At 48.3% G+C, this 16,584-nt stretch overlaps 1 protein-coding gene across 2 annotated transcripts in view; it reads left to right on the forward strand.

Annotated features, from left to right (window-relative positions):
- Tekt5 (tektin 5) overlaps positions 1 to 16,584 on the forward strand; it is a 34,828-nt gene that overhangs the window by 2,125 nt on the left and 16,119 nt on the right. The window contains exons 2-5 of one of the 2 annotated variants that reach the window (XM_055597706.1): positions 4,670 to 4,753; positions 5,960 to 6,030; positions 9,307 to 9,450; positions 12,613 to 12,835. In XM_055597706.1, coding sequence (XP_055453681.1) covers positions 4,670 to 4,753; positions 5,960 to 6,030; positions 9,307 to 9,450; positions 12,613 to 12,835 — 522 coding nt within the window. The remainder of the gene's footprint in view (positions 1 to 4,669; positions 4,754 to 5,959; positions 6,031 to 9,306; positions 9,451 to 12,612; positions 12,836 to 16,584) is intronic. The other variant, XM_055597705.1, reaches the window with a different exon arrangement.

The following is a 16,584-nucleotide window of genomic DNA, read 5'->3' on the forward strand; positions in this document are numbered from 1 at the left end:
TTTATGTGAGTTAGTGTGAAGGTGTCAGATCCTTTAGAATGGGCATTAACAGATAGTTGTGAGCTGCCATGTGGGTGCTGGGAATTGAACCTTGGTCCTCTGGAAGAGCAGACAGTGCTCTTAACCACTGAGCCATCTCTCCAGCCCCCTCCAGTTCATTTTCTAAGACGGTGTCTCACTGAACTGGCAGCTCACTTGCTGGCCTCTGGGTCTCCTCACCATTGCCGCCCCAGCATTGAGACTACAGTATGTGCCCGGCTGAGTTCTGATTCAGGTCCTGCAACTTGCACTGCAACCTTGTGACCAAACTGTGTCCCCAGCCTCTACTGCTTAGTTTTCCGCCAGGACCGAGGACCTCTCTGCCTTCTCAGACGTGTTCAGGAGTGGCACCTCTCCCCTGCTGTCCGCCCTGCATCTGCTGTGTCCTTAGCAGCCTATGTCTGTACTGACTGACTGCTGTCTAGCTTTGGATATACTCCCAGTCTAAAATGGAGTGTTGTACCCAGCACTCAGTGTGTGTGTGTGTGTGTGTGTGTGTGTGTGTGCGCGTGCGCATGCACGCACGCTCATGTGCACATGTGTGCATGTATGTATGATCCCTAGTTGTCTTAATGTTCTATTGCTGTGAAAAGACACCATGGCCATAGCAATTCTTATGAGACAGTTATTTGGGGTGGCCATGGCAGGGATTGCTTAGTGTTTGAGGGTTAGTCCATGATTATCACGTCAGGAAGGAGATAGACATAGCACTGGGGCAGTAGCTGAGAGCTTTACATCCTGATCTGCAGCAAGCAGACAGAGAGATATTGGGCCTGGTGAGGGCTTTTGGGACCTCAAAGCCCACCCTCAGTGACACATCTCCTCCAACAAGGACACACTTCCAAGCTCTAAACCACCACACCAGTCCTCTTGGCCCCTTCCTCATGCCCCCTCCACCTCCATCAGGTTCCCTTCTTTCCCTGGTGGTTCCCCCTTCTGTTTTGCTATCAAACATATAACCCTGCCCTTTAACACCATCTGGGTAAGAGAATGTTTTCCTGAACCCTGGTGGAGGTTTTGGTGATTGGATAGGGAAGCTGGGTGCTGTTTCCCTCCTTCCTCCTGGCCTGTTTCTTACCAAGGTGTTGGATACACACAACATCATGGGAAGTCTGCTGTTCTCCCATCCCCTCTGTTTTTCTTCTCTCAGCTTCTCTGGAAGGCCAGCTCTGACCGTGCACAGGTGAATGAGGAAGCAGACACACCTGAGTTCTATATATTCCCTGTCTCCTGAGCTGCCAGAGACCAGCTGCTTCTCAGCAACAGGCATGATGATCCTCTCCCAGGCTCCACAGCAGCTAAAGGAGTGGTTTCAAATATCAAGCTAGATTGCATCCTTCTCTTATTGGTTCCTTAAATTTAACATCTTATGGGGGGGGGGTTGATGTAGCCTAGGCTGACCTCAAAATCACTATGCAGCCCACAATGACTTTGAACTCTTGATTCTCCTGCCTTCACCTCTCAAGCTCTGCGATTACAGACCTCCACCACCATACTAGGTTTATGCTGTACTTAACAACTGTGAAGCAAGCACTCTGCCAATGCAGCTATATCCCCAGACCCATCTTAACATCTTAGCTCCTGGATTTCTTCCCTCATAACCTCTACTAAGGCTCTAGCCTTCCTCTCCACACTCCAGTCCCAGTGGCTTTTTGTTCCTCTGACCTCAGAGCCTTTGCACCGGCAATAAGACTTCATCACTCCTACTCATCTTTGCCTTTCCTTCTGTTTCCACCTTTCACTACCTGTCTTTTTTTCCCTGACCACTCACTGGGCACTCCCCACCCACCAAGGCCACCTTATTTTTATTGTGTCCCTTAAAATTTTGTATTTTACATTGTGTGTGTGTGTGTTCATGCATTCATGTGGACCATGATATACATGTGGAGATTAAAGGACAAATTGCAATGACTGCTTCTCTTTTTCTGTCATGTGGGTCCTACGGATCAAGCTCAGGTCATTAGGCTTGGCAGGCAGTAAGTTCCTTTATGCATTGAACCATCTCAGTTTTCTTTAGGTTTCTTTGCTCTGTGGAATGCAGACTGCATTGTGGTGGGGCTGTCTGTGCAGACTGCTCCACTCTGGCACCTCAACTAAGCAGATCTCAGAGGAGGGCCTCCAAAGCTCCTGGGCAGCAAGTCATTGGATCCCCTCCTCTCTTGGGTTCCTCTGTATCTCAGCTCCCAGAACCCTCTGCTCCCTTCTTGGGCCTGTTGGCTTTTATGATGTCACAGGCAGGCTGGTAGCTGACCACCGTTGTTCACCATTCCCATAAGCACAGCCATAAGCAAAGTCATTCTCCTGCCTTCTCTTGTGCTCAGGTGCCTGAGACAGCTGGAGGGAAGTCCAGGGACTGTGGCAATACTGTCTTGGTCTCACTGGGCCCTGCCTCCTTTCTGGAGTTGCCTTCTATTGAACAGTACCAGAGGAAGATGAACACAGATAGTCTTAGGTGCCGGGAGCCAAAGCTATTTACTGAAGCCAAATCCAAATAGTGAGCAAAGGTCATTTAGTGGAAACCTAAAGCTATTTAGTGAAAGAGTTATCTAGGACCCTAAGTCATGGGTGATAGATTTATGAGGACATCCATCTGTTAGTTTTAGAGCATCTGTGAGATATCTTAAGAAGACACATCCTTATGGTATCTTGCAGGTGCAATAGTCAAGCCATGAAAGCACTCTTGCTATCTCCCGTAGCGGTAATTAAGCCTTCCCCCTTTTCCTTCCTTCTCCCTACATAAGCTGGGTAAAAATTTCTCATAAAGGAGGCCTTGATCAGACAGACAGACTTGGCTTCCTTCCTCGAGTCTCTTGTCCTTCCCCATTCTTTCCACCCCCACCCCTTTAGGACTTCTTTGAACTCCCGCGGGTCGGGACACTTAGGAACTGTCTTAGTTACTGTTCCACTTTTGTGTAGAGATACCATGACCAAGGCCACTGTTGTAAAGGAGTTTAACTGGTGGCTTGCTTACAGTTTTAGAGGGTTAGTTCATCATCGTCATTGTGGGAAGTAGAGAGACAGGTGCGTGCTACATGGTAGCTGAGAACTGTACATCCTGATCTGTAGGCAGCTGAGAGGGAGTCAGCCTGGTGTACAGGCTTTTGAAACACACCCCCAGTGACTCTTCAACAAAGCCACACCTCCTCCAAAAACTGTTCCTAAACAGTTTACCAAGTGGGGACTGAGCAAGCAAATATATAAGCCTGCAGGGGACATTCTCATTCAAACTGCCACAGGGCCCATTACTTTTCTCATGCTGTGACAAAATTCCTTTGCAAGAGCAGCTGAGGTAAAGGGTCTATTTTGACACAATTTTCAGGAACAATCCATCCTGGTGGGAAGGGCGGGCATGGTGGCAGAAATTGAGGCAGCCGGTCATGTTGTGTCTGCAGCCAGAAAGCAGAGAGAGAAAGGAGAGAGAGGAGGGCTGTGCTCAGCTCACCGCCTCCTCTTTATTCACATTGAGACCCCAGCAGATGACAGTGGAGACAATCACAGACAGGGTGCTGCATGAGGGCTTTACACTTGAGGGTGGACATGATCTGCTAACAAACCTGATTGGTGAGATCATGCACCACCCCTGAGGCCATGACAGATGAAGACACAGAGGGTCTGAGAATTTACCTAGCTTGTCCAAGGTCACACAGTAAGAAGCGGCTAAGCCTGAATTTGAGCCCAAGAAATAGGAGGTCAAAGCCAACATGTCACATCTGAAGTGGTAGCAGAGCTTGGCTGTATATATTATCACAGTCTGGGAAGGCATAGGGGCAGTTTACAGAGATTGTGGGATGGAGTGTAACCCCTGTGATCAAGTACCCATCAATAACAGCTCACAGTGTCAGAGCTTTTCATCCATGACTGATTGGCTCTGTGCACCTGGTCCAAACATGGCAGCGGAAATGTGTGGCAGAGACTGCTCACTTCCTGGCAGACAGGAAGCAGAGAGAAAACACAGGAAGAGACTGGGGCTTTTGAGATAAATTCCTGTGACCTACTTCCTCCTCCCCTTAAACCTCACCTCCGACCTGAACTTATTGATGAGGTCTGAGTTCTCTTGAGCCAATCACATGGAATCATGTTCATGGACACATCCAGAGGTGTGCTTTGGTGATTTCCTAGATCTATCATCTATCTGTCTGGCTGTCTGTCTACCTTCTATCTATCTATATCTATTTATTTATCATCTATCTATCATCTATCTATATCTATTTATCTATCCATCTGTCCATTTTCCATTGTTTCTCTTCTCTTTTGAGACAAGCTTTCACTATGTAGCTCTGACTTCTCTGGAATGCACTATGAATGGCTGGCTTGGAACTCATAGAAATCCACCTGCTCCTGCAGGTTGGAGTCAAAGGCACATGACATCACACCTGGTTTCTAGGTGTTTCTTAGACCTATCAAGGTGAGTTCAAGGTGAACCATCATAGGTTCCCTCCCAATTATGCTGCTTCCTGGGACATGTCCTTGTCCTGCTTTGAACACACTGGCTTGCAGTGGCCATGGCACAGAAGCAGAGTAATTAGGCCCCATGGAACACCAAGTTTCTCACAGAACCGAGCAGATGAGGCATAGATTCTGAGTCTGCCCAGGCCTCCCGAGGACACACTCTTTCCCATTGTTCCGATAGGTGGCCCTGGAGTGTCTGTACAATCGTGAGAAAAGGATTGGGATTGACCTGGTCCATGACAATGTGGAGAAGAACCTTATCCAGGCAAGGAGTCCCCTGGAAGGAGGAGACAGAACAGCTGTCCAATCAGAAGGTTCTGAGTGGCCTATCTGGAGAAGAAATCACATTCGATGCCCCATGTTAGGGGTTAGGGCTCAGAGAACATGAATGGGACACTCAGGTCCTCATGTGTTATTGGGGAGAAACCAAAATGGAACAGGATTATTGGATCTCAATCTTGTTTTTTTGAAAATGGCCATAGGAATGGCACCATGATAATAGTAGAAGCCCATGTATATTTATTTTTGCTCATTTATGCAGGGTGTCATGTAGCCCAGGCTCCCCTCAAATTCACTGTGGAGCTAAGGATGACCTTGAACCCCTGATCCTCCTGTTCCTACCTTCTGAGTGCTGTGATTACAGGCATACACCATCACATCCAATTTATACAGTGCTGGGAAGGCTTCATGTATGCTAGGCAAACACTACTCCTGATCCTTAAGATAGTGCATATTATTAAGCGTATACTATACGTTGTAAACCATGACTACTTCAGGTACACAGTCTAATTTAATGATAAAATAATCTGTGAGCACTCTGTACATAGGAGGGTGCTAAGTTTTATTTTAACTTTTAAGTGCGTAAAAAGAAAGAAAGCCAGATATTGTGCCACATGCTGTAATACCAGCTACTCAAGGGGTTGAGGCCAGAGGATCACTAAGCCCAGGCTTGCATGGGCTATAAAATGAGTTCACGGCTAGTCTGGGAGAATTACTGAGCTCCTGTTTCAAAATAAAAAGAGGGGATGGGAGATAGCTCTGTGGTAGAATTGCATGCTTAACTTGTATGAGGTCCTGAGTTCAATTCACACAGAAAGAGAGAGAAAAGTGGGAGGGAGAAAAAAAAAGAGAGGGAGAGAGAAGAGAGGGAGTGAAGGGGAGAAAAGAAAGGAAGAAAGAAGGAGGGAAGAGAGAAGGAAGAAGGGGTGTGGAAGGAAAAAGAAGAAAAAAGTAAACCTAGGTATGCTGGCACATACCTAGCATACAATCCCAGCAACAGTGAGGTTGAGGCAAGGGGATCATGAGTTCAAGGCCTCTATCATCCACTCTTAGCTTCAGTGGTCCTGGAATCCCCACTCTTGTTTTTCCCCACATGGGGTTCCTGCAGGAGCAGGAGGGCTCTGATCCATAGTTTCTACCTATGTCATCTCTTTCTGACATTTCTTTTTTTTTTTTTTTTTTTTCATTTCAGGAAGTAGATTTACTAAAATGTTGCCAGGATCAGATGAGAAAATTAGCTAAACGAATTGATTTCCAGATGCGGTAAGAGTCCTTCTCCTTCAGGGTTGTTTGTGGTTCCCAGGTTTCTGGGGATCTTGTTTCTGAGCAGCTTTTGAGGTTCCTGGTGTGCTCTTAGATGTTTAACACCGGCTCTGTGGGGTGGTAAGTGTAGGGCGTGTCCTGCCAATGCTGCCATCAGTGGATGGGACCATTGAGGGATGTCATCTGCTCTGTGGAGCTAGCTCATTCCAGCTGTTGTCGAACCTGACAGAAGGCAGCAGCCTTCCTCAATCCAGCTTAGTTTAGCTCTGGTTTCCCAGACCAGGTCTGAACTTGAGCAGAACGCCATGTTGTAACACTAGGCTATAAGGCAAGGGACAGGGACATCTCAGGAAGGGTGCTGGTGGACGCTGGAGCAGGGAGTCTTCAAAGGGCACCAGCTCTTGTTATTAGACCATGATGTAAACTGGCATCATACCAAGCCAGGGGCCCCTGGTGTAATTAGAGGGAGGCCTGTGCGTTGCTGGGCTTGGGGCCCCTAGCTAAGGCCCTGGGCCCCTCTGCTCTAATGAGGTGGCTTCACCCCTTGGCACTGGAGCTTGGTGGTTAACCTTTCCTTGTCCCGGGGCATGCTGCTCTTCTGGTTTTTCTTCTTTGCTAACTCTTGTCACAGAAGGCACAGTCCAGGCTGCCCTTCCTGATATGGTCAGCAGGGTGTCCTGCAGTGTGGGAATGCTCAGACCTAGCTTTCAGAGAGGCTTTAAGGCTGACCTGCTCAGGTGGCCATGGGTGAGGGCTCTTGGTTCATGGTTTTCTGGGCCAGGACTGAGGTTTGCTTCCAGGAGGAAAGGTAATCTCATGGTACAAGCACCCCCCCACCAAAAAAACAAAACAAAACCAGAAAAGTTTCCTCTTGACTGAGGAAGAGACAAGCTTGAGCCCTTCCTGGTGGACAGCAGGGTGAAGCTATCCAAAAAGAGGAGAGAGGGGCCGCTCCCTCCTCCAGATCCCTCCAGCACTGAGCGGTGGTGTCAGCTCTACTCTGAGATTCCACTGACCCAGCTAGCTGCTGGCTTTCATTATACCCAAGTTCATCAGCCAAAACAGAACCCAGTTTCTCTATCCTGGCTCAATGTGGAAGGTCCCAGGGTGGGTCCTGGTGGGGTGTCCTGACATGATTTCCTGTGTATCCTCATGGTTGAGCACCCACCATTGGGGATTTCCATTTCCTTTCTTCTGAGTCATTAGATGCCCCTCAACAGCAAACATATCCACAAGAAAGGGGAAAGGGGAGAGAAGGGGAGGAAACATGGAAGGTTCTAGATGAAGAAACCAGAAGAACCAGAGATTAAGATGGTTGGGGGGGGAGGAGGAGGGAGGAAAGGGGAAGGCTAAAGTCAAGCCTTTGGTGTAGCTGGTGTCTGGCTGAAGCCTTATTGAGGTAAGTCGTTGCCTTACCACTTCAAGACAAATGTTCTGGCCCTGCCTATCATTAACAAGCACCCACCTCCAACCAGCAGAGAAAAAGGAAGAGCTTCCGGTTTAGGAGCTTCTAGAGGCTCTAGACTACAGCTAGGGGTTAGTGTCTACTTGATATAGTTAGGTCTGAAATGGCCTTCTATTAATAGCCAAGAGTGAGTTTTCCTTTAAAGACCAGAACTTGAATTCCCCTTTCAACATGCATTCACTCCTATTTCAGACATCATTTGAAAAGATGGAAAATAGTAAATAAAAGAGCAGGTACTTGGTATTTGGTGAGAATGGTTGCCAGAGGTTTGGAGTCTGGAGGCTGTGGCCTTGGCCAAGCTTCTTAGCTCTGATTCCAGCAGTCTGAGCTCAAGTCCTGCTCCACCCCTTGTCTCCTTTTCACCTGACCCTGTTTCCGACCCCACCCAGTCCCTGGTTCCAACCAACCCCTCACTCCACCCAGTCTCTGACTCTGGGCACCAGTCCCTGACCCCATTCAGCCCCTGCCTCTACCCAGACCCTGCCTCTGACTTCACTCCATCCAGTTCCTTCCTGGTCCCTGAAAACCTGGTAATTTCTAGCTTTTCTGCTTTTGTGTTAGCTTGGAATGCTCATCGCCTGTGCAGCTTTGTCCTCAGTGCCAATTCCTACTTGATATAAGCACACAGGCCAGACCCTGGCTCACACATAGGAACTCCTCCATGCTTATTCCCTTTGCCTGCTTCAATGGTTCCCTACCTCCTGTCTTTTTTAAGTCCCCTGGTTTCCCTTACCATGTTCATTATATTTACTTTCGCTGTATTTGTTTATATAAATCCGAGCAATTTGAAGGCAGGAGTGAGCTTTATCTACACGTTAACCCTTGTGCTCAGAAGAGCCTTTCATTTCACAGTGATGTTTGTGATGGAAGTGACTCCAAACAGACTTTATCTAAAGATGGTTTGGCACCATCTGGCCTACCATCTGTTATTATGAATACAGGTTTGTTCGTTTTTCCAGACAGGGTTTCTCTGTGTAGCTCTGGCTGTCCTGGAACTCCCACCTGTAAACCAGGCTGGACTTGAGCTCAAAGATCCACCTTACTCTACCTCTCAAGTGCTGGGATCAAAGGTGTGTACAACCACTGCCTGGCAATACAGAGACTTTTAAAACATTTGTTTTTATTTTGTGTGTATGACCGTTTGCCTGCATGTATATATGTCTACTAGACATATGCCTAGTGTTTGCAAAGGCCAGAAGATGGCATCAGATCCCATGAAACTGAAGTTACAGATGATTTTGAGCTGTCATGTGGGTGCTGGGAACTGAACTTCCATCCTCTGGAGAGTGCTTGTTACTGCCGGAACAAAGCCTTGAACCTATGTGTTCTCTGTGCCTGGCTGAATGGATGCAACTGAGATGCTATGCCACTCAGAGCCTGAGAGTAAATGCTGGCCTGTCCTTTTTTAAGTTATATTCTGTGCGCGTGCGTGTGCGTGTGTAGGCATACATTCACATGCCATCTGGAGATCAGAAGTTAACTTTCAAGAGTCAATTCTCTCCTTTCACTGTGACTTCAGGGATCAAATTCAGGTCATCAAGCTTGAGTAGCAAGCTCTTTAACTTCTTGAGCCATCTTGTTGGCCTGCTCATTGCTGGTTTACAGATAACAGGTGCGTCTGTTCTGGAGTGAACCCTGGTGGCTCTGGGTACGAGGTGCTGACACCAAGTGGGAATAGAGCTGAGAAGTGTTCACAGAGCACTTTCCTGGGAGTCTGAGGACTTGGCTTGTAGCCTGGGCTTTGCCTCCACCTACTACGTGCTGATTGTCAGTGGAGGATGCTGGGTGACCGCACACTGTTCTCCCTACAGAGATAACCGAGACGCTCAACATGCCCTGGAGCGAGACATCGAGGACAAGAGCTCCGCACAGTTCATCGATGAGGGCTGTTTTAACCTAAAAAACACATCTGACAGCCTTAGCTTCTTCCATAGCATGGATAAGTTTGATGGAACGTAAGTACCAAGCTCTCCTCTCTCTCCCCCTCCCTTCCTCCTTCCCTCCCCTCTGTCCAGGTTCAGCAGCAGTAAAAGGTAAGAGGCATAAAGGGTGTTGTGTGTCAGTCAAATGGACTTTGAATGGGATCCTCTGTTGCAAAGGGGCAGGATCTTAATTTGACCAGCAGGTTAAGATGAAAATTAATGGGGAATCTGTAGGAGAGCACAGAGGCCACGCAGAAGGCTGGAGGGGAAGGTTCTGGATGTCATTGGGAGCCAAGGAGTGGGAGCCCTGCAGCCCTGGCTCTGCATCCACCTGCTTGGTGGGAGGCACTGGGTACATGTCCACATAACCATCTTTCCATCCTTGTTCCACCCTTCCCAAGATCCAAATTATGTGACTGGCTCAGCTGAGAGCCACAAGGCCACTGCCACAGTGCCAGAGTAGCATGATGTGGCACTCTGGAGGGCCTGTCTCTGTCACAGAGCTCACCCAGATGAAGACTGTTCTTATCTACAGCTGGGGTCTGAGGAGAAGAGGGCTGGAGGCAGATGCTCTGGGTACAGGCAAGAGGGTGGACGTCTGTCTTGGTTCTACCATGCACTGTTTTTCATCTCTAGCAGATAGAATTGTACTGGGCATAATGTGGATACACAGTAGGTATTTATGGAGTGAAAGAATAACAGAAAGAATAGGGAGGGAGGGAGGGAGGGAGGGAGGGAGGGAGGGAGGGAGGGAGGGAGGGAGGAGAGAAGAAAGCAAGGAAGGGAAGAGGCCCCTGGGTAGACCAAGATGACCAGAGTCATCTCTGGATTTTAGCCAAGTGGTAAGAGGCCTTTCTGTGATTTCTCGCCATGTCACTTCCTGGGGACATCCCTCCTCTTTCTGATAGAGCTGAAGCCCTGGAAATTTGAGTCAGGGTTTGCTGCTGTAGCTACAGCTGGCACATCTGCACAGGGAGACCAAGGGGTTCCCTCCACCTATGAATGCCCTCCCCTAAACTTGGCTGCCAAGCAGTCTCTTGCTTAGGAGAGACTGGTTTAGCCCTCCTCTGACTGGACTCCCAGAGTTGCCCTTTATGGCCACTAACTACTCCCCAGATATGCAGGTTTAAGGCACAGTAAAGTGGACGTTTCATGACTGACTGGATTGCTATGCCTCTGTTCAATGCAGTTCTCAGCAGCATGGGCTAGCAGATATGATAATGGCAGTGGTGGTGATGATGATGATGGTGATAGTAACAATATTGGTGATGGTGGAGGTGATGGTGATATTTGCTATGTATCAAGAGCCTGACAGTAATATCATATGACTTAATAATCACTTGACAGTGCTTACTGTGTGCCTGGTTCTATGGTAGGAATTTCACCCTGGGCATAGGCACTGTAATTATCCCCATTTTATGAAGCTAGCATGCAGAGAGATGAAACAAACCTAAACTCATGCAGCCGCTGGCAGAACTGAGCTCTGAGTTCACAGTGGACATGATGTCTGGGTGTTTTGCCAATGACGACTCCCTACCTCTCTGTCAAAGCCTGCTCTCCCTTCTGTCCTTAGAAGACACAGGCTCCAGGGAAGTACCTACTTGCTACTGAGGTGTACCACCCAAGAGGATATAAGCCATTTGGTGACTTCTCCAGGGAGATACTCTGAGGATGTCTCAGCTGCCTGCTCCTGAGAAGGCAGGGGCATGGCATGGGATCTCTGGTGGTGACAGTGATTATGACTCATTTATCAGGAGTACGTTCTCCCAGTATACATTCCCATGGAGTTTTGTTGCTGTTTGGTTGCTTGGTTGGTTTTTTGAGACAGAGTCTCCCGGGCCAGCCCTTGAAGATTCACAGGTTACAGTCTCCCGCACACTCTCCCCACGCTGGAAATGAAGGAGAGCAGGTGCTGCAATGTTACTATAGGTTCTTGTTCAGTTTTTATTTGGGCCTTTCTGAGACAACTCACAGTTCTCCTGCCTCAGCCTGTAGGATTCCAGATATGTCCACCATGACATCTGTTTTCTCAGTACATCCATACAAACTCGTGGTAAGGATTGCATCCAAGTGAGGCTCAGGCAAAGCTTAACAACAAAACAGAATGAGCACAACAATACATTGTAGTAGAAGATATTTAAAACTTATGAGTTGGGGCCCACGAGATAAGGGGTAAGACTCCTGCTAGCAAGCCTGATGTCCGGAGTTTGATCCTGGGACCTACATTGTGGAAGGAGAGAATCATTTTCTGCAGGCTGTCCCTTGACTCCACACGCACATGCACAGACACGCACACATGCACATACACTAAATAAGTAAAGAAATGTACTGTCATTAAAAAATGTTGAAATGAATTAAAACTCATGAGTTGTTTATTTCCAGAAGTTCCATGAAGTGTTTTCTTATGTCAGTTGAATTTAGTAGCTGAAATGCAGGCCTGACTCTGTGTCACCATCATGTGCTTTTAAATTTCTTCCAGGCACACACCTGAGTGTGTGAATATCCATTTTCTTTCCTCCTCTGAATATGAGTTGCCCTAGGGACCTGGGTGCTGTCTCTTACTCATAGCTACATTGCTGATGCTTAGAATAAGGCATGGCCTATTGCGGCCCTTCAAAACACAATGATTAGGACGACATCATAAGGATGTGGCTCAACATCAGAGTGATTGCCTAGCATGTGTGGTGCTCTGGGCTCTGTTTGGGTACTGAAAACAAAACAAAAAGCAAACAAAAACAAAAACCACCAAGACATAACAAAAACCACCAACTAAACTCCTCATCTGTTGAGTAGACAGGTTAGTTAGCCACAAGCTTGTCACTGAATTGGTAACACTTGAGCCAGTCTCAGCCCTACTGTCTGCTTCTCAGCCTGGTTATGTTTTTGGTAGAGGTGGGAGAGCAAAACCCAATCCCAAGTGTCTTATTGAAAATCATGGAGCCCTTCTGGCTGCATCTGTGCCCTATAGAGAGAAGGATGGATCAGGGCAGCTGTCCTCAACAGGAACATTCATGGTCTTGGGGGCTGTGCTGGGAACTCCTGGAAAGCAAAGAGCAGCTCAGGTTTACCCTCGGGTGCACAGGAACAGTGAAGAACCACATGCCAAGGTTGAGGAGCACTTGAATGTAGAGGTCCCCAAACCTGTCGGCAGTCCCCAGTCACCACCTGACTTCAGCTTGTCCTGGACTTCTGCAGTATCTGTGTTCCTGAGGCCTGGGCCAAGTTCAGCAATGACAACATCCGACACTCTCAGAACATGCGGGCCAACTCCATCCGGCTACGTGAGGAGGCAGAACATCTGTTCGAGACCTTGTCAGACCAGATGTGGAAGCAGTTCACCAACACCAACCTGGCCTTTAATGAGCGCATCTCTGAGGAGACAGATGTGAAGAACAAGCTGCAGACGCAGCTGGCTAAGGTAAGCAGGTGGTGTATCCAGGGTCCACTCAGGTGCTGAAAGGGTCTGACCTCTCTTGTGGGCTGCAGCCTGTCCAATCCAAAGGGGAGCGTGGGCTTCCCAGGTGAGGGTGGCAGCCTTGGTCATCGATAATGGAAGCTGGAGCTTTGGCTGTTGACATAGCACCCACCCAGGGAGACTGTGATGGCTCCTGGCACCCTTTCCTTCTCTAAAGACCATGTAGCCTGAGCAGGACAGCATGTGAGTGTTCCAGCACATTCTATCTGCCACAGCAGCACATTTGAAAAGATAACTTTTGACTTTCAAAGACTTTCTGCGGTGTGACATCCTCTAGTAGAGAGGTTGGGGTGCTTTCTGAGTTAGAGGATTGTCCAGTTCTGCCCACTACCTCCTCTTCTTGCAAGACAACACATCCTCTATTTACTCTGTAACTGGGGTACATGTCAGTTCACATCTCTGGGGTATCCTTCCTGCATGGACTTGGTTTCCCCTGCTCAACACAAATGTAGACTGCACCCTGGCTGCTGGAGACCACACTGGGAGGAAGAAAGGGAGGGGCCTCCCAAACATGCTGCCTACCTGTAGGTGGCTCACAGTAGTTTGGGGAGTGTTGGTGGATATGGAATTTACACAGAGTGACTTAGGGGTATGGAGCAGCTGGAGGGACTAGCAAAAGCAGCCCTTTCACTGTGTACCTCTTTGTCAGTGGTGTGGTGGGCTACAGACAGAGCTTGACAGAAGCTGCTGGAGCAATTTATGCTCACCCACATCTGAACAAATTTGGCCCAGCTATGCAGACCAAACGAGTTTCTAGAAAATAATTGCAAGATTATAATGAGGGAAGCAGCAGGGAATGAGTCAGAAGGGGGCTCTCCATGATGCAATGGCTAGATAGGGATGTTTACAGCAAAAACAGACTGAGGGTCTAGGGGTGGCTTAGTTGGCAAAGCACTTGCTGTATGGATAGAAGCCTGAATCCAGTCTCCAGCATCCATGTAAAAAGACAGACTCGACAGTGTGTGCCTGCGATCTCAAACTGCGGAAGCAGAGGAGGGAGGATCCGGGGGTCACCAGCCACCAGTGTAGCCAAATTGCTGAGCTCTGGGTTCAGTGAGAGGCCCAGCCTCAGAAATTAGGGTGGGAGCGATTGAGGAAGACACCTGAGATCAATCTCTGGCCTCTAGAAGTGGCTGATTTCAACAGGACATTGCAAAAAGGGACCATAGTGTCAGTTTGTTCTTGCTCGGGAGTGACCTGACCCTCCACTGCTCCAGAGACTGTATGGCTCCCTGTGATGATGGATGATTGGCAGCCCACAAGGCCTGCCACATTCTGGCTCTCATCATCTCCCTGGCTCATCCCAGGCTGCTGTCCACTGCATCCTCCCATTGCCCTCAGTGTTCCCTAGCTCACTGCTGCCTCAGGACCTTTGCATGTCCTCTCCTCTACCTGGAGTACTCTTCCCTGGGTTTCCTCTTGGCCAATCTCTCAAAATGTCTTTTAACTCTTCCTTCAAATATCACTTCTCATCAAAGCCTACGCTGGACATCCCAAGTCATACAAACCCCTCTCTGCCCTCCCTGCTGTAACCTGGTGCTGAGAGGGAAGAGGCAGGAGGATCTGTGGGGCTTTCTGGCTGTTACCCCAATGACAGGTTCAGTGAGAGACTAGCTCAGGGGAGTGAGGTGGAAAGTGAGAGCAGGTCACCTAATGTCTTCTCATGGCCTCTGTGTCTGCTGCATACAGGTGCCAATACACCACACATATGCCCCCCCCCACACACACGTGCACACACACGCACAGAGACTGACAGGGAGTCAAGCATGCCAAGGATGGGCAGGGGGAAGAAAGAATTTCAGCAGATGCCTGGGATGATGTTGGAGGAAGAACAGGTTGGGAGCAGAGTCCTAGTAGGAGTGCAGCTTCTTCTCAGGCAGAGGAAGTCTGCAGAGGGCTTTGAAGGAGAGCTGTTGGGTCAAGACTCACTCTCTGGTAGAGAAAGGCTTCAGAGCTCAAGAATAGAGGAGGACCTTCAGGAGGTTATGGCAGGCATTGGTGAGAGAACACGGCTGCCCATACACAAGAGGTAACATGGGGGATACCCAGCAAAGGGGAGGCTGAGATTATTAAGAAGCCCCATCCTCTGGTCTCAGGGACATTTTCCTGTAAAGAGCCAGGGAATGAATAGCTTCAGCTCTGTGAACCATAAGGTTGCTGTCACAGCTACTCTACCCTGAGGGGTGGATAAGGAGGCAGCTATGGATAACATGTACACAAACAAACATGACTGTGTTCCAATAAAACTTTATTTATGCTGGATGGTCATGGTGCATTCAGGAGGCAGAGGCAGGTGGATTTCTGAATTTTACGCCAGCCTGGTCTACAGAGTGAGTTCCAAGACAGCCAGGGCTATACAGAGAAACCCTTTTTCAAAAAGCCAAACAAACAAACAAACAAACAAACAAACAAACAAACTTTTTTTTACAAAGCCACTGATTACAGTGGACCAAGTTTGGCTAACAGATTGTATTTCTGTCCAAGCCTTGGAACTTAGTTCAATAGGCTGTTCTTCCTTCCTGACCTCTTAGAACCACTTGTCTTTGGGCTGTCCAGAACTTGGGACTTATTTTCCTTTTTAATTGAACATCAGACTTTTTAAGTTCGACATCAGGATTTTTTAATCTGTGCTAAACTAACTGAAGCAGAAAGTATGATAAAACAGTATTTCAGAAAGCAAGATGCAATGGAGACGGTCATTCATCGCTTTCACCAGCCTGTACAACCTTGTCAAGTATGGCCTCAGCCTGACTGCTTGGGTACAAATACCTTATAACCTAGGATAATTTCTTTCTTTTTAAAGCACTTCATTTATTTCCCTCTCTTCTTTCTGTGTGTGTGTGCATGTGTGCATGAGTGTGTATGTGCATATGTGGTGCATTTGTGCACAAATGTGTTTGTGCTTATGTACATGCACCTGTTCTCTCATTCCACTGTGGGACCTGAGGCTTGAACTCCGGACGCCAGGCTTTTGTGGCAGTGCCTTCACTCTCTAAGTCAGCTTGCTGCCCCAAGCCTGTAACCTGCCCTGTGGTCTAGTCCTTATAGAAAGACAGTGAAGCTTTAGGCCGTCTGCCGGGTGAGGAGAGGAGCTGAAGACCATTCTGGATAGAAGCAGTTGCTGCCCCAGGACTAGAGAGGCCACTGCCTAGGTGGTCTGAGCTCTCTATCAGCTGAGGCCCTCAATTCCTATGTGTAAACAGCTCCCTCTCCAACATCCAGTTACCCACTGTGTGTTAGGCTGAAACTCAGTGAGGGTGAGAACAGAGCCACACGTGTGCTATGAGGTGGATGCTTGAGGCATCGATATTGCTATAGAAAGTGCCCACTTGAAACATGCACAATGGCATACTCCAGTGTGCGATGTGTGAGTGATCCCAGCACTCTGAAGTGGAGCCAAAAGGATTAAAGATTCAAGGCCATCTCAGGCTACACAGGGAGTCAGAAGGTAGCCTTGGCCATTAAAATCCTGGCTTCACAAGGAAAGCAAAAAAGTGCTTATTCTAAAGGTGTGGAGGCAGATCATGGCAGGCAAGATGACATAAGGCAAAAGTGGAAGAGTAAATGAGGTGGGGAAAGTGGGAAACAGGCCACACAGGCCTGTACCTTGTACATTCCCTGTGTACACTTGTGGCTGAGCCAGTGGGAGGGGCCTGGAATCTGCATTCTGAATGAGCCCCTGTGCTGCAGGC

The sequence above is a fragment of the Psammomys obesus genome, unplaced genomic scaffold, assembly GCF_907164565.1.
Source record: "Psammomys obesus unplaced genomic scaffold, mPsaObe1.curated_primary_1811, whole genome shotgun sequence".
Taxonomy (NCBI): Eukaryota; Metazoa; Chordata; class Mammalia; order Rodentia; family Muridae; genus Psammomys; species Psammomys obesus.